The 23,319-nt window shown below is 42.5% G+C and overlaps 1 protein-coding gene across 3 annotated transcripts in view; it reads right to left on the minus strand.

Annotated features, from left to right (window-relative positions):
* Nucleotides 1-23,319, minus strand: part of AGTR1 (angiotensin II receptor type 1) — a 150,698-nt gene that overhangs the window by 16,801 nt on the left and 110,578 nt on the right. For 2 of the 3 annotated variants that reach the window (XM_044290729.1, XM_044290730.1), the window contains one exon: nucleotides 7,786-9,401. The exons of the other annotated variant lie outside the window; for it this stretch is intronic. In XM_044290729.1, the coding sequence (XP_044146664.1) occupies nucleotides 8,279-9,361 (1,083 nt within the window). In that variant the 5' untranslated portion in view covers nucleotides 9,362-9,401 and the 3' untranslated portion in view covers nucleotides 7,786-8,278. Of the gene's footprint in view, nucleotides 1-7,785; nucleotides 9,402-23,319 lie in introns of those variants that run through there. 3 annotated transcript variants of the gene reach the window in all.

Consider the following 23,319-nt stretch of genomic DNA (forward strand, 5'->3'; position numbering starts at 1 on the left):
GACTGGCCATACCTTAACACACTTTTGACATGCTATGATCCTTCAGACTTTATGTCAATAGTTTTGTCATGTTGTATTGTGGTGATACAGTACGTAAATCTTTTATATACAGCACAATACAAGCTGAATTGACATAGTTTCTTCAAACTGTATTGGAAGGTATAATCAAGCATGCTTTCCAATACAGGGGCATCCTATAAGGAATTTATACTGCCCAGTATATTTTTGATAACAATGGTATTCAATGGCTGTACGTCTGACATATTCACCAGGAGTAGCACACTACTAATAGAGGCTATTGTGAAATATTGTAATGTCACTTGCTGGGTCCATTTTTTATTTTTTTATTTTTTATTAGAAAGACAGACTTTACCAGACTTTACTCTCTTATATAATACTTTTTATATACTAATTATACTGAAATATTAGTTATAGATACAATATATTTTCTGACATTTTCTTGGGCTGGTCATACACATTACATTAATATCAGTAGAACCTGACGATTTATTTGCGAGTGGCTGACCTATTATTGTTCCTCCTTCCGACCCTCTTCTAATGGTAGATGTCTGGCAAAAGAAGAATTAGGCTGTTGAATATCACCATACCCAATCCTTTCGTTCTCAGAAGAAATAAACCTCTGTCAGAATAGTATGGCATTGGCAGCAACTTATTTCTCTTCCCATTGAAAACACATGCACATTCGACTGAGCATATAGGGGAGCTGGGAAGAGATAACTGCCAACCGAGCGAGCCATTGGCTGACAGCTATTAGAAATTTTGCAATAGCTGGAAATTGGCCTATAATTCAGTATATTATTTAAACTGATAAATATAACATCTTCTGGTTAACACTATCATGTTTATTACCTACAAGTTATGATCATTGCTTTGTTGGACTTCATGAGTATTCGGATGTTTACAAGAGAAAATTCTAAGAATTAATTAAAAGATCAGAAAGCTGAATTTAACTTCGGTCCTGTGATATCATTTTGTCTGTTATGCAGACATGAATAAATACTGCAGATGTGCAGAGCAGAACTCCACATGCCTTGTGTCTTAGTTGTTGATCCCAGGGGCCCTATAACTTTATTTGAATCTAAAGTGTTATAAAGCGATCTTATTCATTTGTTACGCTGGGTTCATGACTTGACTTTTCCAAGTATTTTCTTTGGACTCATTAGTTGTCTTTTGCAAAAATAGACATTTAAATGACACATTTCTTACAAATCTCATTACTTTCAAAAATGTATTTTATTGGCTTTTTTTTGGGAACTAAACAAAAAATGCTGAAAATACCCGAAACAATCAAATCTCTCAAACATATAAATCATTATAGTTATATTTTCCCTTCAACACTTTCTGAGGATTTATTAAAATATTTTAAAAAGAATGAAAATGTTCAGCTTTAGCCAGTTTTTGTTTATTAAAAAATTCTGCCAATCCCAAGTGAATATAGTCATTGCAGTGGGAAAAACCAGACCACTGCAAAGCTTCAATATTTTTTTTCCCACCACCATTATGTTCAATACTGTTGTGAAACCTTTTTTTTTTTAATACTCAGGTATCTGTTCTGAAAGCTTCTCCTTCTTCCTGATTCGCTAACAGATCATTGACTGCCATGTTACAGATACAGTGGAGCTGCACCCTCTTTCTAAGGGTAATTAAAAGGAGATAGAATTTTATAATTTATCTCTAGCAAGGAAAGGAAGTAGGTGGTTTGGAGCTCTGACCCCCATATAGATATATCAGGAAATTAATCAACGCAGAATTTTGGACCTGTTTAGAGAATTAAAAAAAGGGATACCCTCGTAGCTATAGTATAGCAAAACCAGAATGTCTGATATGATAAGGATCTTGGATCTACTTATTATCTGAAGCTTTTTATGTCAGTGGGACATAACAAGAAAATATTTTTCCATTCAGGGGTAAATATACTTCTAAGTCACTTATGTCTAATCAGTTTTATCTTGGCCTGACATGCTGTATGAACAGGGCCGGCTGTAAAGGACAACTTTCCAAAGCATCCATTTCCTAAGGGGCTTGAAGAATGGGAACCACAGCACAGACTCACTGAAAATTGTATTATGTGGCCTGTTTTGGGCAGTATTATGAAACTAATGCTGTTTCCAGAAATAGATGAAAAACTGTCCCTGTGTCAGAGACTAGAGAATGGCATGAGAACTGAATTTAAACATCTGGCATCACAACAGAGATGCCATTTTTTCATTAAAGGGGTTATCCAATAGTAGAACCCCACCCCCATAAAGCCCAGGCCCCTCCTATAGATGATACTTACCTGGTCCCCGGCACCGGCATCCCTCTGGATACCTGCATGGCTGCCATTGCAGCTCCAAATCGCAGGTGATGCTACGGAGGCTAGTCACTCTGGTGGCCTGCTATTGGCTGCTCCCCCCTTCGCCGGATGTTTTGATCAGTGTGGCGGGGAAATGCAGTGGCGGCCGTTCAGCGATCCAGAGGGACACGAATGATGGGGACTGGGTAATTATCATCTAATCATCTATAGGAGGGGTCCTAGCATTGTGTTTATGTGGGGGGGGGGGGTATTTATACTAATAGATAACCCCTTTGACTCTCTCTCCTCTTATGAGATGACTCACTGACCCTAACTCAGACTGCAGAGCAAACCTGACTAGTGAGTTGCAGTCAATAAGAATAGGAAGCCAGTTTATTGTGTGTACAAACTGGTATATTTCTTCCACTGTGTTTTATAAAATGCAACTTATTTTAAAGGGGTTGTCTCACTTCAGTAAATGGCATTTATCATGTAGATAAAGTAATTGTCCATATTGCTTCCTTTGCTGGCAGGATTCATTTTCCCATCACATTATATACTGCTCGTTTCCATGGTTACAACGACCCTGTAATCCAGCAGCAGTGGTCGAGCTTGCACAACATAGGAATAAGTGCCAGCATCTCTGGTGGCTTGTACTGGGGAAGTGTGTATAGGTCCTATAGCATGCAAACACAGGCACCGCTGCAGGATTGCAGGCTGGTCATAACCATGGAAACAAGCGGTGTATAATGTGATAGAAAAATGAATCCAGCCAGCAAACAAAGCAATATGGATAATTGTATTAACTTTCTCTACATGATAAATGCCATTTTCTGATGTGAGACAACCCCTTTAAGTAGATGAATGTATATGTATATGAATGTGTGTACCCAAACCATAGATTTGGATTTGCATTTACAGTCTGACATACAGTTGTCGCACATACTCTAAACTTATAAAAGTTGTACAATAAATAATAGACCAAGAATTAGCATCTAAAAAGTTATTTTATTAACACATTTTGAAAGCACACATTTTTTTCACAGAAAACACAACAGCTGAATCTTATTTGTCCACAACAAAAACATTATTATAAACCGTACACAAAAATATATAAAACCTTACCATAAAGAACAATAGTGCGATACATGTCATTTACTATATTCTATAACTAAATAAATGTAAGCCGAATGACTTGATCTATTGGGTACAGTGTTAACTATGGAATACACTCAAATTATGAGTGATACTTACACGTAACTTGTATCTGAGAAACTATAATCTACATTTTTCACCCACCTCTCCTAAATGTAGATGCCTACTGTAGACCAATGACACTTAGCTATTGTACCTCATCACAGCAATGTGTCTGCTATTGGGACACATTGTAGCACTATGTAAAATCTCACATTACTTTAAACAAGGTCATCAATGTATTTTAATATCACTCATCTGACATGTCTCTAGTATACCGACTGTTCTGACCACATTTAGCGCACCTTCGATATGGAAAAACTGTCACTAACAAACCACATCCTCCCCATAAGGCTATGGCTATGCGGTGGTCTTGTCCATAACACCCATCAAGCTACCAAAAGATTGCAGTTTCACTATGCAATTGTCACAGTCATATTGGTGTTTGACCGTGACGCGGTTGCCATGCAGACTGGTTGCCGGTGGCAACGTGTTGTTGGCAGCTTGCATGTGCACTTCCGCTTTAAGGTTTGCCTCCTTGCTGTTTGGTGAGCAATGGGTTAATCTTCTAGGGATTAAGGTGTTTCCTTGGTGTGGCCGCGGGCTTAATATATACCTGTGGCTTGCTGGCTGGGTGCGGTTGTACTACAGCCTTGCTTGGTGTTGGAGCTTTGCTCTTTGCCTGGGTGTTTCTGCCCAGTCCTTGAGGGCCACCTTATGGAAAATAAATTGTACTCCCTTATGTACCCTCTGTGTACCTTTACCCTCACTTGTTGTATGTTTGGTGTGGGTTTATGTTCAGGGTTTGTTGTACGTCTTGTTTGTTGTTACATGTCTAAGATGTTGTTGGTATTTGTCCCTGCATGTATGCAATACGTTTCCCTGTGTGTGTTGTCCCTCCGGAAGGGGGTTGGTTTCCCGGAGGGGTGAACCATAAGTCTGGATGCAGTGCAGTATCAGGTGTGCTGGATTCTGGTGTGTGGTGTTGTTTGTACGGTGTCCTATTTGGTATGTGGGCAACTGTGCTTATGCACGGGTTCCAGTCATGGTGGCTGTGGCAGGTAAGTGTGTTTCTTGTGTTCTTACCTGCTGACTCTGTTGCTGTATTCAGTCGTCCACTTTTCCCTGCAACTAGGCCTGTGGAGACTCTGGTTCATCTGTGTCTTGGATGAACCTGGTTGTCTTTTGTCCCTGTCTCCTAACCTCAGGGATATTCAGGGATTTCAGGGGTCTGAGTTTTCCAGTGTATGGGCCCTCCTAACTTAAGGGTTGGATCATACAGTTAGGAGAACAGGGCCAGATTTATGGATGCTATAGGAGGTGACCAGCTCCCTTTTCTTGGCAGCCTGGTCTAGCTGCTACCCTTATCCCTTTTACATTGTACGGTGGGGGGTTTCCCCCACTTCCCACCGTGATAGCAATATCAACTCATAGGGAAAGGAAATGTAGTCTCATTTTGCAGGTTGCTGATACCATGACATTACCATTCCAAAAAAGTCAACAGGGTTGGATTTTCTTAACTGCTGTGTCATGATTGCGGCTGCCTGACCGGGATGGATCTCTTCAACCATAGTGTCACTGTTTTAGAAACCCATGAATCACAATGTGACTCCATTCACATCCACTATGCTGTGATGTAGCATAGTGAAATTGCAATATTCGGTTGCGAGATGGGTATCATGGCCAAGATCACTGTGTAGTCCTAGCCTAAAGCTAGCTTTATAATACATCTTGTGTGTCAGCAGCTGAATATTTGCCACATTGATAATTATAGTTTCCATGCAACAAAGAAACATTAATCACAATATGTACAGCTATTTACTTTCTATATAACCTAAATACATTCCAAAAAAGAACTACAACAATACTGCAGTCTGCCAGCCTCAAGGCTTTCTGAAAGTTACAGTGTTGCAATAACTGGGGAGCTATAGGTTGAGACAAGTGTTGAGTGAATCAAAGCCAAATGAATTTACTTTGATACAAATTTTCGGAAAAAAATTGTCACAAAGCCTAGTTTTCACCGAATTTCACATAGCGACTATAGAAGTGCTTTACAGACATTAGCATCCAACTGTCCCAATGGGGCTCACAATCTAAGTTCCCTATCAGTATGTCTTTGGAGTGTGGGAGGAAACCAGAGCTTCCGGAGGAAACCCACATAACCATGGGGAGAAGATACAAACTCCATGCAGATGTTGTCCTTGGTCGGATTCGAACCTAGGACCCCAGCGCAGTATATAATAGGATATTCTGTATATAGCTGTTACTGTTTTATGGATTATTATTCACAATCCCTTAGAAAGTCATTCTTGAATAAGAAAAAAATAAAAAATCATTTTATTTTAAAATTAATGAGCAGATGGTTATTTTCATTGGAAAATTATTCAATTTTAACAACTTGGCTGCACTTGTGCTGACACCTCTGGCCCAGCTTACGTCATATGAATTTATCAGTCATTCAAGTTTATATTTGTCGTGTACATACAGTATCCAAAGATAGGAGTCTGATCTTGAGGCTATTCTTAGGCCGGGGGTTATGCCATAGAGTTCTGTTTTACTGTAATCTGTTTATAATTCAGTGAATATATATTTTTTTTTTACAATGGGAGTCAATAAGTTACTACAATTGAAGGTTGCAGACATCTGGGGCTTACAACTGACTTAGTTATGTTTTGTCATTTTATTACAGATATTATACCTAGATTTATATTTCATTTAGAAATCACTAGGGAAAAGCTAAAATGAAAACAAAAACACTTTATTCAAAATATCTAGTTTAAAAATAAGGTGATATCATTAGGAGGGATAGGGTAATATATCATTAGGACACATTGGTCCATCTAAGTGATTACGGCACCTGTAAACCTGCCTATGACCATAAAATTACACTCTGGCACTCCTCAGGTTGGAAAATGTATTCTCCACCTCTAGACTCGGTTGCCAGAGTATTAAAAGTGGGGAAGGTCCGCAGCTTCTGCATGTGTCACAACAGCAACTCCTTTAGTGGGGAAAAATTCACCCCACTAGACTTAGGGTCAATTAGCTGTGTAGATAGCGTGTAAACCCCCGGTAATAATATAATTCAAAGCACTGTGACTAGAGATGAGTGAATCGAAGTTGATGAAGTGGAATTCGATCCGAATTTCTGGAAAAATTCAATTTGCACCGAAGCTGAATTTCCTCACGCTTCGTGGTAACGAATCACATTTTTTCCTAAAATGGCTGCTGCACGTGTTAGGACATGGAGAAAATAATTCTGGGAACGAGGGATCATGCACAATGCCATGCATACAGCCAATCAGCAGCCAGCCAGCCCCTATGATGTCACAGCCCTATAAATAGACTCAGCCATCTTGTATTTAGCCATTTTCCAGTGAGCTTAGTGCCGGGAGAGACGTCACCAGGCGCTAGGTAAAGTGTTAGGAAAGATTGTACTACAGCCAGTTACGGGGTGTATTAAAGGGAATTAAACCTACTTCCTATTATCCCTTCTGCGGTGATTTGTGATTATAATTTTTTTTGGGGGGGGGAGTTTATTAATCAGCAAAAAAATATATATATGTCTTAATTGCTGTTCAGGGGTGAAGTTACATTGTACTACAGCCATTTACGTGGTGTATTAAAAGGAAATATATGGACGTCCCATTAGCTGTTCTTTGGTGAATTGTGACTGTTGTGATTTCATTTGTTGGGGTGTAGTAATTGGAAAAAGAATACGTATTAATTGCTGTTCTGCAGTGAGTTTACATTGTACTACAGCCTTTTTTGGGGATATGATTTAAATTTTAATTTAATTATTTTATTATACAGTATGTCAGACAGACAGATGACAGGCCCTTCAAAGGCAGCAGAAGAAGTGGGGGTGGAAGCAGGAGTGGCAGCGAGAGGCCTGAGCTCCCAGTGTCATCTAGCGGTCGTGTAGTGACAAGCAACCCAGCGGTGCTTGAATGGTTGACTCGGTCTTCGACTTTGTCGCAAATGACATCAGACACCCCCAGCCAAAAGTCGGTGGGTTCCTCTAACACAACGCTTAGTTGTCATGGCCCAGGAGTAGGCCCTGTGTCCCCACCTGTCCTGAACCTGCCTCTGTCATTTTCAGTTCCCTCAGCGCGAGAAGTATTATATGCCGTAGGCAGGGGACTGGAGACGTGGCGCCTAGATCTCACGGCCACATGAGCCCTATGGGGGTTAAACTAGAGGAGGAGGAAGAGTAGGAAGAGGAGGAAATTCGAGCACAAGATATGTGTAGAGAAATGGGTGTTTTTTCTACACAGGTGACAGAAGAGGAGGAGCAACCGGAGAAGCTACAGGGTAATGAGGAAGACGAGGCAGATGACCCAGCCACACAGTGGCAGTATGCAGTGGAGATGGAGGCAGAGAGGCAGAGCTTGTTAAGAGCTCATTTGCATCCCTTTCTTTTTTACTATATATATGTACCATGCTGCTTATGGCAATAAGGTGAAGATTTATTAGCATCAAAAAGTGATTTCTGATTCACTTCTTCTACTTGGATTTCACTAACGATCATTCATTCAATAATTGATTCACATACTTTAATTTAGCTTGATTGTGATGTATTGCTATTGTTCATAGTGTATAGAATTATTTTCCACTCCATACGCTCCAATACACTAAACTATACAGTCTCTTAATACAGGAGAAGTTTTGCAGCCATTTGATGTTTTACTTGTAGTAGACTTTTGATACTGGACACGAGTTGTCATCAATCGAGACAAAAGCTCAGTGGTCAACTGGACTCTTAATCCTTTAATTGTGGGTATCACCATTCTAGGTATTTCCGGTGTGGAATTCATGTTCACTTAAATGTATTGAGTTTTTTAAGGAGCCACTGTGATTATCAGATGGACGATATGAAAGCGTACTCATCTTTGTGTTCAGACTTGAATGTTTCCTAAGTTTTGGTGGTATGTTTTTCAGAAGTTGCAGGAAGTGTATCCTAAAATTCTTTCCAAAAAACCCATACAAGAAAGGGTTCAAACAACTGTTAAAGTAGGCAATACAAATGGTAATAGGCATCCCTGTGTCTACAATGTCTTCAAAATGACAGTTGTCTATTATTTCCATCTGAATTAAAATATCCAACAGGGTAAAAACTTGATGTGGAAGCCAACAGAAGAAGAAAACCAGAACAATGGCCACAATCATCTTAAAGATATCGTCATTCCTGGTCCTGCCTCTCTGACCATGGAAAGTGGTCTTCAGTGTCTTGCCAATTAATGTGTAGCTTGTTAAAATGATCAAAAAGGGAATAAAGAATCCAAGAACATTCTTTGTTATGTTCATCCCAATCAAAACAGTTTGAGAAGAGTTGGATGGATAGTAGAAAGCACACACTGTTATGTTATTCTTGAGGGGTACTGTTGTACGATAGATAAAAGTAGGTAGGCTTGCCAGACATGCAATAACCCATATAGAGATACAAATCATCTTAGCAACCATTATTGTTCGTCGAATACGAGATATCATTGGATGGACAATTGCTATATAGCGGTCAATGCTAAGGCATGTAAGTAAAAATACAGAGGTATATAAATTTAAAGTGATTGCTGCTGCAGACAGTTTGCACAAAAAGTTGCCAAAAGGCCAGTTATAATGCAAGGCGGTGTATGCTGCCCATAATGGTAGCGTGATCACAAAACATAAATCGGCAATAGCTAAATTCATTAAAAAAATGCTGGCCACTGTCTTCATCTTCATGTAACAGTAAATCACAATAACAACAAGACTGTTCCCAAAGACTCCTATAATAAATATTGTGCTGTAGATTATTGGAACAGCAATAAATATGTAATTGTGCCTTCCTGCTGTGGAGCACGTAACTTCCACCTGATATGTAGACATGTTCTGCATCTTGAGATGTGTATGACGGCTTGCCTCTCTCCTCTTAAATCTGAAAAATAAGTACACATAAGAACTTAATTACTTTGTGTTTGTATATAGCAGAATTAGATGGTGCTATTACTATATATTTAACCCCTTCAGGACCCTGGCATATTTCACCTTAAGGACCAGGCCATTTTTTGCTAATTACTTTGCAATGTGTTACAATACTTCTGGCATTGGCTGTAAGTGTATTACCAGTGTAATACACTTACAGCCTGCTTGCCTGTGAGATCCACGGGGCTGGATCTCACAGGCTGTCACGGAAGGCAGCCACGATGCCTAAGGAAGGCATCAGGCTGCCTTCCATGCCATCGGGTCCCTGTCTCATCAGCGCAGGGACCCGATGGCAGCTCCGATCCCCGCATGGACAGCGCACTGCCATGGTCAGCGCGGACCGTGACACATCATGGGTTTATACGTCGGCATCAGTGTTTTCACAGACGCCGGCGTATGCAGCAGGGGTCCGGCTATCAGTGACTGCCGGACCCCTGCCACGGATCGGACGGGCGCAGCTCCTGCACCCACCCAATCACAGCACCTTACATGTACGGCACTGGTCCTTAAGTCACAGACATCTTTGCCGTACATGTACGCCGCGGATCCTCTACGGGTTAAAAGCATTTACTTGTGTTACCAACATGTTAGATACCATGCAATAAGTTGTAATAGATAGTTAGGGTTAGCATTAGAGATAAGTGAATCGAAGCTGACAAAATGGAATTCATTACAAATTTCAGGAACAGTTCGATTTGCACCGAATGTGAATTTCCTCGCGCTTCGTGGAAACGAATCACATTTTTCCTAAAATGGCTGCTGCACATGTGAGGACATGGAGAAAGGAACTCTGGGAAGGCGGGATCACCCATACTGACATGCATGCAGAAAATCAGCAGCCCTGTGATGTCACAGCTCTATTAATATGGCAGTCATCTTAGATTCTGCCATTCACCAGCGTACTTAGTGCAGGGAGAGACGTGTCTGCAGGTGCTGGGGACAGTGATAGAAAAATGTCATTGTGCTAAAAAATAAAAACGATTTACAAGTGCAAGGAAAGATTATTCAAGATGTAGGGAAAGGATAGGGAGGAATCATTCCACTGCATTTCTGTTGAACAGGGTTCAGTCAGGGAGATGACAACCTGGGTAATAGGAATAATCCTATTACACCTTGCTGCACTGACTGAGGACCCAAATTGCCATTATACAGCTCTGTAATTCCAGAAAACTGTTCTTGGGGTGCAAGTGCTGTTTGATACAGCTATTAACAGAGTTTATTACAAGGAAATATTTCTACGCTTTATTTGCCCTTGTGTGGTGCAGTTATACAGTCCTGATCAAAAGTTTAAGACCACTTGAAAAATGGCAAAAAAATCATATTTACATTGTTGGATCTTAACAAGGTTCCAATTAGAGCTTCAACATGCAACAAGAAGAAATGAGAGTGAGACAAAACATTTTTGAGCATTCAATTAATTGAAAATAACGATTAATCTGAAACAGGCTGTTTTTCAGCTGATTAAAATTTTAGGACCACATGCCTTTAAAAGGCTAAATCTGTGCAAAGATCTGGATTCATTGTCATTTTCTGTCAGGTAGTCACATTTTGTGATGGCAAAGGAAAAAAACTCTCCCTTTTTGAACGTGGTCGGTTTGTTGAACTGCATAAGCAGGGTCTCTAACAGCACGCCATCGCTGCTGAGGTGGGACGCAGTAAGACAGTCATTTGGAATTTCTTAAATGATCCTGAGGGTTATGGAGCAAAAAAGTCAAGTGGAAGACCCCAAAATAATTCAAAAGCACTAAACCGGAGGATTCAATTGGCTGTCCGTCAAGACACTGGATGATCCTCGACCCAAATTAAGGCCGTTACTGGTGCAGACTGCAGCCCCATAACCATCAGACGGCATCTGAGACTGAAGGGCTTCAAAAACAAAAAACGTCTTCAAAGATCTCGTCTCCTTGAATGCCACAGAACTGCTCGTTTGGACTTTCCAAGAAAGCAGCAAACATGGGACATTCAAAGGTGGAAGAAAGTTTAATTCTTTGATGATAATTTTTTTTAGCCTTGATGGTCCTGATGGTTTCTAACGTTACTGGCATGACAAGCAGATCCCACCTGAGATGTTTTCTACGCGCCACAGTGGAGGGGGCGCCATAATGGTCTGGGCTGCTTTTTCCTTCAGTGGAACAATGGAGCTTCAGGAAGTGCAGGGGCGTCAAACGGCCGCTGGCTATGTCCAGATGTTGCAGAGAGCATTCCTCATGACTGAGGGCCCTCGTATGTGTGGTAACAAATGGGTTTTTCAACAGGACAACGCTACAGTACACAATGCCCGCAGGACAAGGGACTTCTTCCAGGAGAATAACATCACTCTTTTGGCCATCCTGCGTGTTCCCCTGATTTAAATCCAATTGAGAACCTTTGGGGATGGATGGCAAAGGAAGTTTACAAAAATGGACAACAGTTCCAGACAGTATATGGCCTTCGTGCGGCTGTCTTCACCACTTGGAGAAATGTTCCCACTCACCTCATGGAAACGCTTGCATCAAGCATCCTGAAACGAATTATGGAAGTGATAAACAATAATGGCGGAGCTACTCATTACGGAGTTCATGTTTGGAAGTTGGATTTCTGTTTTGGGGGTGTTTATTTTTTTTTGGGGGAAGTGTGGTCCTAAACTTTTGATCAGCTGAAAAACAGCCTGTTTCAGTTTATTCGTTGTTTTCATTAAATTGAATGCTCAAAAAATGTTTTGTCTCACTCCCATTTCTTCTTGTTGCATGTTGAAACTCTACTTGGAACCTTGTTAAGATCCAACCATGCTAAATATGATTTTTAGCAATTTTTCAAGTGGTCTTAAACTTTTGATCAGGACTGTATGTTCTAAAGCATTTTTGGCTTGTATTAGTGAGAAAAAAATAACTTATCAGCCGTTGTGTGGTGAAGTGTATTAGTGGCAAAAGTAAAATATATTTGATGCTCAGCGGTGCAGTTATATGTTTTAGAGCCCCTTTTTCCCATGTATAAGTAGAAAAAGGAAAAATATCTTTGCTGCTCAGCGCAGTGAGATATTTTACAGCCCAGTTTGCCGTGTATTAGTGGCAAAATACTAATATATTCACCGTTCATCATTGCATGTATCTGTTGAAAAGCCTTTTGTGTAAAAATAGAAAATAATTTGGGCCTAATTGCCATTCTGCGTTGCAGTGAGATATTTTACTGCCCAGTTTTCCAAATACAGTATTACTGGCGAAATACAAATATATATGCCTTTCATCAATGCACTTATCTGTTGAATAGCCTTTTGTGTAAAAATAGAAAAAAAATTGGGCCTAATTGCCGTTTAGCGGTGCAGTGATATATTCTAAAGCCCTGTTTTGCTGTGTATTAGTGGCAAAATAAAAAATATTTGATCTAATATTTGGTTATTTGATCTAACAGTATGTCAGGCACAGAAGTGCCAGGCCCTGCACAGGGGACTGGCAGAGGCCTAAATGTTTCTGGTGCAGGCAGAGGTCGCAGCAGAGTAAGGGGCCGTGGCAGCAGGGGTCACTTCAAGAGGCCTTAGTTCCCAATGTCAGCTAGCGGTCGTGTCGTGACCAGCAACCCAGCGATTCTTGAATGGTTGACTCGATCTTCGACTTCATCGCAAGTGACATCAGACACCCCCAGCCAAGAGTCAGTGGGTTTGTCAGACACAACCATTAGTTAGCATGACCTGGGAGCACGCCCTGTGCCCTCACCTGTCCTCAACCTGCCTCTGTCCTTTTCTATCCCCTCACTGCGAGAAGTATTATATGCTGCAGTCTCTGCTCCACTTTTCAGTAAGGAAGAGCTACTAGAGGACAGGTAGCAGCTACTGCCTAGCCAAGATGTGGAGGAGACGTCCACTGCTTCCTCCGCTAGGCGGGCAAGTAGTGATGAGGAGAGTGGCGTGGGAGCTGGTGTTGAGAGTGGTCAGGCCATAGTTACCCCAAGAAGAACTCAACTGTCCACCCAAAATGTTGAGAGACTGACCTTTGTCAAGATGAATCAGGCATGGATTAACCAGGATTTCCACTCACCAATTCCTGATGCATCAGACTAGATCATCCAAGGTGCCACACCAACACTTTGACAAAAGAGACTGGTTTCTTTTGGCTAGCTGCATCAGCTACTATTCTGATGCTGCCAACCGCCTGATGCCACACATCTGATTCTAAGTGTTCCTTCTTTCACCCACCATCTTCATCGGGTACTGGTATTGCCACCCACCTCCACACTATGTCACCTTGCCACTATGTGGCCTTCTGATGCTGCCACCACCTCCACACTCTGTCATTGTGCCTCTCTGTGGCCTCCTGAAGCTGCCATCACCTCTACACTCTGTCAATGTGCCACTTTGCAGCCTTCTGATGCTGCCGCCACCTACAGACTCTGTGATTTGGCCACTCTGTGGACTCCTCATGCTGCTTCCACCTCACCACTATGTCACCTTGCCACTCTGTGGTCTCCTCATGCTGCTGATACCTCCACACTATGTCACCTTACCACTCTGTGGTCTCCTCATGCTGCTGACACCTCCACACTATGTCACCTTGCCACTCTGTGGCCTCCTGATGCTGAAGCCACCTACAGACTCTGTGATTTGGCCACTCTGTGGTCTCCTCATGCTGCTTCCATCTCACCATTATGTCACCTTGCCACTCTGTGGTCTTCTCATGCTGCTGACACCTCTACACTACGTCACCTTGCCACTCTGTGGTCTCTTCATGCTGCTGACACCTCCACACTATGTCACCTTTCTACTCTGTGGTCTCTTCATGCTGCTGACACCTCTACACTATGTCATTATGCCACTCTGTGGCCTCTTGATGCTGCCGCCACATACAAACTCTATGATTTGGCCACTCTGCGGCCTCCTAATGCTGCCGCCACCTACAGACTCTGTCATTGGGCCACTCTGTGGTCTCCTCATGCTGCTTTCACCACACCACTGTGTCATAGGGCCACTCTGTGGACTTCTCATGCTGTTCCCACCCTCCCTACTTCATGACTGGGCCACTAAATTGATCCGTCTCAAGGACATCCGTGCTAAGAAAGGGACAGATAGTGCAGGGAGAGAAATTTGCTGTTTTTACTACCTAAAGCTTTTCAAAGACCCCAAAGTCCTTTTAAGGACTACTGTGTGTATGTTTGACAGCAGCAAGATATTTTGCTTTAATACCTTTTAGTGACATATACTATACATCATCCGCAGACTGCCTTTTTGCAAATATTTAAAAATTCAGCGCCACATTTATTGTCTATAGCGTGGGTTTAATACACATCCGTAACATATACAGTACTCCATTCGAAAACTGTTTCTTTAGTGTAAATTTAAATAATCTGGCCCTAATCTAGTGTCATTAGTGTGTGGCTTTCTGTGACATATACAGTACGCCATCCAAAATCTGTTTCTTTAGGGCAAATTTATCTAATCTGGGCATAATATAGTGTCCATATTCTCTGGGTTTCTGTGACATATAATGTCCTGCATCCGAAAAAAAACTGTGTCTGTATTGTAAATTCCAATAATATGGGACTAATATAGTGTCCATAATCTGTGGTGTTCTGTAACCAATACTGTACTACATCAGAAAACAGTGTCTGTATTGCAGAATCCAATAATCTGGACCTAATATAGTGTCCATATTCTGTGGGTTTCTGTGACATATACTGTCCTGCATCTGAAAACTGTGTCTTTAGCGAACTGCAAAACAATCTGTGCCACATCTAGTGTCAAAACCATTAATATGAAGAAGGTGAGCACTAAGGGACGGGGAAATTGGCGTGATGCTGATGGTGCACGCAGAGGCCGTGCCCATGGGCGCAATGAAACTGTGCCTGCTGCCAGTGCACAAGAAAAAAAACATCCACCATACCCAGCTTCATGTACAACTTAGCTGGGTGGTACAGGACAACACTGTCCAAGTCGGACCAGTGCGAACAGCTAGTCGGTTGGATTGCTGAAGATAATGGTTCCAGTCGGTTAAGCACCACCCTTTCTTCCACTAAGTCCAGTCTCTGAAGCCAAGAGTCTGGTCAACCGAATCCTCACTCTGATCATCCTTCCTCCCACCATGGAGAGGCTTGCCAAACGAGTGATCCCACACTCTCATATTCCGAGGAGCTCTATCCAGCGCCACTATTACATTTGGCCCTAGCGCCCAGCACCCTTGAAGAGGGAACTGAGATATTGCGCCTTGATTCCCAACCTCTTGAGCCTTCACAGTCTCAAGAAAATGACCGTAGTGAACGGCAATCATTTGTTCACGAGGTGGATGATGATGAGACACAGTTGTCAATTACTGAGGTTGTGGTTAGGTCAAGTCAGAGGATGAGCAGAGTGAGGAGGTGGTGGATGATGAGGTCACTGACCCAACATGGGAAGGTGAAAAGCCAAGCGAGGACAGCAGGACAGAGGGGGAGGGATCCACAGCACCGCAACAGGTGGGAAGAGGCAGTGGGGGTGCAAAAGGAAGATGTCGGCCCACAAAATACAGGCCCGCAACCGTTACACCGAGCACCACATGCGTAAATTTACCTTGTCAAGGGGCAGGTGTTCCGCAGTATGGAACTTTTTTGAGGAAAGCACAGACAACAAAAGAGTGATAGTTTTCAACCTGTGCGATATAAAAATGAGCCGGGGCATGAACACTAGCAACCTCACCACCACCAGCATGATCCACCACATGGCATCCAAACACCCTAATAAGTAGGCTGAACGTCTGGGTCCATAATCTGTCTGCGGGTCACACCACTGCCTCCTCTTCCCTGTTAAGCACTGCTGGACAATCCCCTGTCGAAGGCGCAGGCCCAGATGCCCCTCGCCCTGCACCTGGACCTTTGCATGAACCATCAGCAACAACATCCACTTCCCTGTCCCAGCGTAGCATCCAAATGTCCATAATACAGTCATTTGAATGCAAGCACAAATACCCTCCCACTCACCCACAGGCCATAGCAATAAATGCGCAACTTTCGACTTTACTGGCCCTTGAAATGTTGCCATTTAGGCTTGTGGACACTGAGGCCTTCCGCAGCCTGATGTCGGAGTGCCTCTTGCTTGTTATTTTTTTGCAGCACTTGCACTTTATATACAATTGAATATACAGGAAAGAATGTTTCTTAACAATTTTTTCCTGTAAAATTGATTTTTTGGGGGGATTTTGTGCGTATTTTTGTCAGTCTGTAAAAGTGACGTACAACTCGGACAACATGGTTCCCAGCAGTGACCTGGGAGTCCAAGATGCATCCAGACATCGTCCCCATGCAGTTCCTGATCCTTTTCGGTAGTGTTTCTGTCATTTTCTGACCTTTTCCAATGGACCAGGCACTCTCCCCTCTTCAGAGCATGGGGTGCCTGGTTGTCTCCTAATGACTTACATTATACTCAGCCGAGCACACGAATATAGAAATGTGTTCGGGCCGAACACCCGAATACTTTGGTGCTCGATCATTACTAATGAACAACAGTTCTTCTCATCAGACCAAGTACAGTATTAGTGTTTTTTTCTTCTTTTCAGTACTAATCTATTACTACTAGTACCCTGGAGTTAGCTACCAGTGATTTGTTTTTGAACCTGGTGCCAGTTTATGGTCCACAATTACTGACATTAAGAACAAATGTTTGTGCTGTAATTTTCCATTTGTAGATAACCTCTAATGTCTCTCTTGAGATGGCTTTAATGTAGAAAATTGACCATCACCCTATAATATCCGCTATAATGCTCACATAAATGAATCTTACATTAAATGTATATTGCTACAATGATATAATTGTCTATTAAATCAGAAGGCTGGGAAATAGGATACGTTATTTAAATGTCACTTTGCTCTGATATTGGAGCATAAAGGAGATATTAGAATTTTTATTTGCCTACTTATAGATTAGTCAAGTTGCACTTTTGTATCTCACCGTATTTCTTGTTCTGCAATCACTGATTCTGTTTAATATCATGATAATTTTATCTGCAGCCATATTGCTGTGGCCTATGACACAGAGCATTGCTAATTTTCTAGCCTAATCTTATCAGAACTCAGAGTCTAATTATAGAGCAGCCGAAAAAAACAGGTCTCCACTTTCCAGATCACTGCTTGAGAAAGAAATGTTATTGAAACAGCTGGCAAAAGTCATTTTTATAACCGACTAGCTGAAGGACCCGGCTTCGCTTGGGTATATTTAATCTATTTTATATAATGTTTGGGTGTGTTATTAAAATATATCAACACTATCCACTGCACACGACCGTTGTGTGTTTTGTGCTGCAAATTGCAGATCCGCAAAACAGGGATGGCGTCTGTGTGCGTTCCGCAATTTACGGAACGGCACGGACAGCCTTTAATATAACTGCCTATTCTTGTCCACAAAGTGCGGACAAGAATAGGACATGTTAAAAAAAAATTGGCGGGCCACGGAACGGAGCCACGGATGCGGACAGCACACAGAGTGCTCTCCGCATCTTTTGCGGCCCCATTAAAGTGAATGGGTCCGCATCCAAAACACAAAAACTGCAGCTCGGATGCGGATAAAAACAATGGCCATGTGCATGTAGCCTAACAGTGACATCTACAGCACCCCGCCGCTTGACACTGACCCCCCACAGTTATTCCCTAAAAAATTGGACCTACACAGCAGCCCACCCCTTTAACTTTGACCTTTACAGCAGCCTTCCCCTTTAAGGCTGAGTTCACACGGGCGAGATTTCCGCGCGGGTGCAATGCGGGAGTTGAACGCATTGCACCCACACTGAATCTGGACCCATTCATTTCTATGGGGCTGTGCACATGAGCGGTGATTTTCACGCATCACTTTTGCATTGCGTGAAAATCGCAGCATGCTCTATATTGTGCGTTTATAACGCAATGCAGGCCCCATAGAAGTGAATGGGGCTGAGTGAAAATCGCAAGCATCCGCAAGCAAGGGCGGATGCGGTGCGATTTTCACGCATGGTTGCTAGGTGACAGTCTATTCACTGTATTATTTTCCCTTATAACATGGTTATAAGGGAAAATAATAACATTCTGAATACAGAATGCTTAGTAGGTGATCAATTGAGGGTTAAAAAAAATAAAAACATTAACTCACCTTCTCCTCTTGATCGCGTAGTTCCCGGTCTCTTCTTTACTTCTTTAATGATGAACTACCGGCTAGGACCTGTGGTGACGTCAGATCACATGCTCCAATCAAATAGGATACTTTATTTAAATGTCACTTTGCTCTCATATTGGAGCATAAAGAAGATATTAGAATTTTTATTTGCCTACTTATACAGGGAGTGCAGAATTATTAGGCAAGTTGTATTTTTGAGGATTAATTTTATTATTGAACAACAACCATGTTCTCAATGAACCCAAAAAACTCATTAATATCAAAGCTGAATATTTTTGGAAGTAGTTTTTAGTTTGTTTTTAGTTTTAGCTATTTTAGGGGGATATCTGTGTGTGCAGGTGACTATTACTGTGCATAATTATTAGGCAACTTAACAAAAAACAAATATATACCCATTTCAATTATTTATTTTTACTAGTGAAACCAATATAACATCTCAACATTCACAAATATACATTTCTGACATTCAAAAACAAAACAAAAACAAATCAGTGACCAATATAGCCACCTTTCTTTGCAAGGACACTCAAAAGCCTGCCATCCATGGATTCTGTCAGTGTTTTGATCTGTTCACCATCAACATTGCGTGCAGCAGCAACCACAGCCTCCCAGACACTGTTCAGAGAGGTGTACTGTTTTCCCTCCTTGTAAATTTCACATTTGATGATGGACCACAGGTTCTCAATGGGGTTCAGATCAGGTGAACAAGGAGGCCATGTCATTAGATTTTCTTCTTTTATACCCTTTCTTGCCAGCCACGCTGTGGAGTACTTGGACGCGTGTGATGGAGCATTGTCCTGCATGAAAATCATGTTTTTCTTGAAGGATGCAGACTTCTTCCTGTACCACTGCTTGAAGAAGGTGTCTTCCAGAAACTGGCAGTAGGACTGGGAGTTGAGCTTGACTCCATCCTCAACCCGAAAAGGCCCCACAAGCTCATCTTTGATGATACCAGCCCAAACCAGTACTCCACCTCCACCTTGCTGGCATCTGAGTCGGACTGGAGCTCTCTGCCCTTTACCAATCCAGCCACGGGCCCATCCATCTGGCCCATCAAGACTCACTCTCATTTCATCAGTCCATAAAACCTTAGAAAAATCAGTCTTGAGATATTTCTTGGCCCAGTCTTGACGTTTCAGCTTGTGTGTCTTGTTCAGTGGTGGTCGTCTTTCAGCCTTTCTTACCTTGGCCATGTCTCTGAGTATTGCACACCTTGTGCTTTTGGGCACTCCAGTGATGTTGCAGCTCTGAAATATGGCCAAACTGGTGGCAAGTGGCATCTTGGCAGCTGCACGCTTGACTTTTCTCAGTTCATGGGCAGTTATTTTGCGCCTTGGTTTTTCCACACGCTTCTTGCGACCCTGTTGACTATTTTGAATGAAACGCTTGATTGTTCGATGATCACGCTTCAGAAGCTTTGCAATTTTAAGAGTGCTGCATCCCTCTGCAAGATATCTCACTATTTTTGACTTTTCTGAGCCTGTCAAGTCCTTCTTTTGACCCATTTTGCCAAAGGAAAGGAAGTTGCCTAATAATTATGCACACCTGATATAGGGTGTTGATGTCATTAGACCACACCCCTTCTCATTACAGAAATGCACATCACCTAATATGCTTAATTGGTAGTAGGCTTTCGAGCCTATACAGCTTGGAGTAAGACAACATGCATAAAGAGGATGATGTGGTCAAAATACTAATTTTCCTAATAATTCTGCACTCCCTGTAGATAAGTAGGCAATATACCGGGACGCATCCGGACCTAATCCGGACACGCCCGTGTGAACCCAGCCTAACAGTGACTTTCACAGCATACTACCCCCTTGACAGTGACCTCCAAAGGGGCCTGCCCCCTTAACAGTGGCCTTTACTGAATCGGGGGCATGTCCTTTTGAACAGCTCAACCAGAAAGGGGTGTGGCTTAGCGGGACCTAGACGTTGATTTTTAACTTCATTTTTTCAATCTCAGTTGGCTGAGGAGTGGGATGAGGCATGGCCTAACTGGATCGGGGGCGTGTCCTTTTGAACAGCTCACTCTAAGACAGCAGCACTGTGCTGTCTGAGTGTGAGCTGCAGGGAGAAAGTCACACTCCCTCCCACCTCTGCAGCTGACAGAAGTAGATTTTTACCTTCATTTTTTCAATCCTTGTTGGCTCAGGACTGGGAGGGGGCGTGGTCTAACCAGATATGGCCTTGGCTTAGCGGGACCTAGAAGTTGATTTTTAACTTCATTTTTTCAATCTCAGTCGGCTGAGGAGTGGTAGGAGGTGTGGCCTAACTGGATCGGGGGCGTGTCCTTTTGAACAGCTCACTCTAAGACAGTAGCACTTTTCTGTCTGAGTGTGAGCTGCAGAGAGAAAGTCACCCTCCCTCCCACCTCTGCAGCTGACAGAAGTAGATTTTGATCTTCATTTTTTCAATCCCTGTTGGCTCAGGGTAGCCTTACCATATCAGGGGTGTGGCTTAGTAGGACCTGGGGTCGGGGTTTTGAGTCTTTTGAGGGTGGACACATTGTGGCAGGGGGTATGTTGGGGCTCCTTCCTGCAAGAGTGACGCCCCTCTGGGCACCTTACTGGCTCATTTGCATACCAAATAAACTGGATTTTCAGAGGATAAAAACATCTATTGCTGGAATAAAGGCACATCTTGAAATAAGGTACTAAGTGCTATTAGGCCATGGCTTTACTTCAATAGCGATTATACTGGTGACAGATTTCCTTTAACCCCTTAAGGACACAGGGCGTACAGGTACGCCCTTGTGCCCTGGTACTTAAGGACACAGGGCGTACATGTATGCCCTGTGCATTTTCGATCACTGCCGTGCGGCTGGCAGTGATCGGAACCCGGTGCCTGCTCAAATCATTGAGCAGGCACCTAGGCTAAATGCGCGGGGGGGTCCCGTGACCCCCCCATGTCGGCGATCGCGGCAAACCGCAGGTCAATTCAGACCTGCGGTTTGCTGCGATTTCTGCAGTTTCTTATCCCCGCGGTCCCTGACCGCGGGGATCAGAAACTTTAGGATTAAAAATTGCTTCCAGTATCCCTCCCCCCTGCACCCCTGAGTTATTTGAGCACGGTGGGAGGTGCAGGGGGAGGGTTGCGGGCGGTGCGGGCGGTGCGGTAGGCGGGATCGCGATCCCCCGCCCGCCTCCCATTGCGTAATCGTTGGCGTCTAGTGGGTATACCAGGGTGCCAGCACATTGCTGGCACCCTGGTATAAACGGCTGACATCGGTGATGCGATGTCAGCAGTTTAACCCTTTCCATACAGCGGTCCGTACGGACCGCTGTATGGAAAAGGTTAACAGCTCAGGGAGCTCCCTCCCTCTCCCATCGGGGGGCTGCTGTGCCTTTGCAGTCCCCCGAATGGAGAGGGAGAGAGCTTCCAGGCAACCCCCAAGCCCCGTCCTTACCCTTCCCCGTCTGCGCAGTTCTGGCCACTACTGAGCAGACGGGGAAGGTTCCCATGGCAACAGGACGCCTTCTCAGGCGTCCTGCTGTCCATGGTTTGAACAGATCTGTGCTGAAAGCATAGATCTGTTCAGACAAAGTGTAAGTAAAATACAGTACAGTACTATATATATTGTACTGTACTGTATTATGCAGACATCAGACCCACTGGATCTTCAAGAACCAAGTGGGTCTGGGTAAAAAAAAAAAGTGAAAAAAGTGAAAATAAAGTAAAAATCAAAAAACACATTTATCACTGATTAAAAATGAAAAAAATAAAATTCCCTACACATGTTTGGTATCGCCGCGTCCGTAACGACCTGATCTATAAAACGGTAATGTTACTTTACCCGAACGGTGAACGCCATAAAAATAAAAAAATAAAAACTATGATGAAATTGGAATTTTGCCCACCTTACTTCCCAAAAAAGGTAATAAAAGTGATCAAAAAAGTCGCATCTACGCCAAAATTGTAACAATCAAACCGTTATCTCATCCCGCAAAAATCATACCCTACCCAAGATAATCGCCCAAAAACTGAAAAAGTTATGGCTCTTAGACTATGGAAACACTAAAACATGATTTCTTTTGTTTCAAAAATGAAATCATTGTGTAAAACTTACATAAATTAAAAAAAAGTATACATATTAGGTATCGCCGCGTCCGTATTGACCGACTCTATAAAAATAGCACATGACCTAACCCCTCAGATGACCACCGTAAAAAAATAAAAATAAAAACGGTGTAAAAAAGCCATTTTTTGTCATCTTCCGTCACAAAAAGTGTAATAGCAAGCAATCAAGAAGTCATGTGCACCCCAAAATAGTGCCAATCAAACCGTCATCTCATCCCACAAAAAATGAGACCCTACTTAAGATAATCGCCCAAAAATTGAAAAAACTATGGCTCTTAGACTATGGAGACACTAAAACATTTTTTTTGTTTTAAAAATGAAATTATTGTGTAAACGTACATAAATAAAAAAAATTGTATACATATTAGGTATCGCCGCGTCCGTGACAACCTGCTCTATAAAATTACCACATGATCTAACCTGTCAGATGAATGGTGTAAATAACAAAAAAAAAACGATGCCAAAAAAGCAATTTCTTGTTACCTTGCCGCACAAAAAGTGTAATATAGAGCAACCTAAAATCATATGTACCCTAAACTTGTACCAACAAAACTGCCACCCTATCCCGTAGTTTCTAAAACGGGGTCACTTTTTGGGAGTTTCTACTCTAGGTGTGCATCAGGGGGCTTCAAATGGGACATGGTGTCAAAAAAAACAGTCCAGCAAAATCTGCCTTCCAAAAACCGTATGGCATTCCTTTCCTTCTGCGCCC

This window comes from Bufo gargarizans, chromosome 4, assembly GCF_014858855.1.
Source record: "Bufo gargarizans isolate SCDJY-AF-19 chromosome 4, ASM1485885v1, whole genome shotgun sequence".
Classification (NCBI taxonomy): Eukaryota; Metazoa; Chordata; class Amphibia; order Anura; family Bufonidae; genus Bufo; species Bufo gargarizans.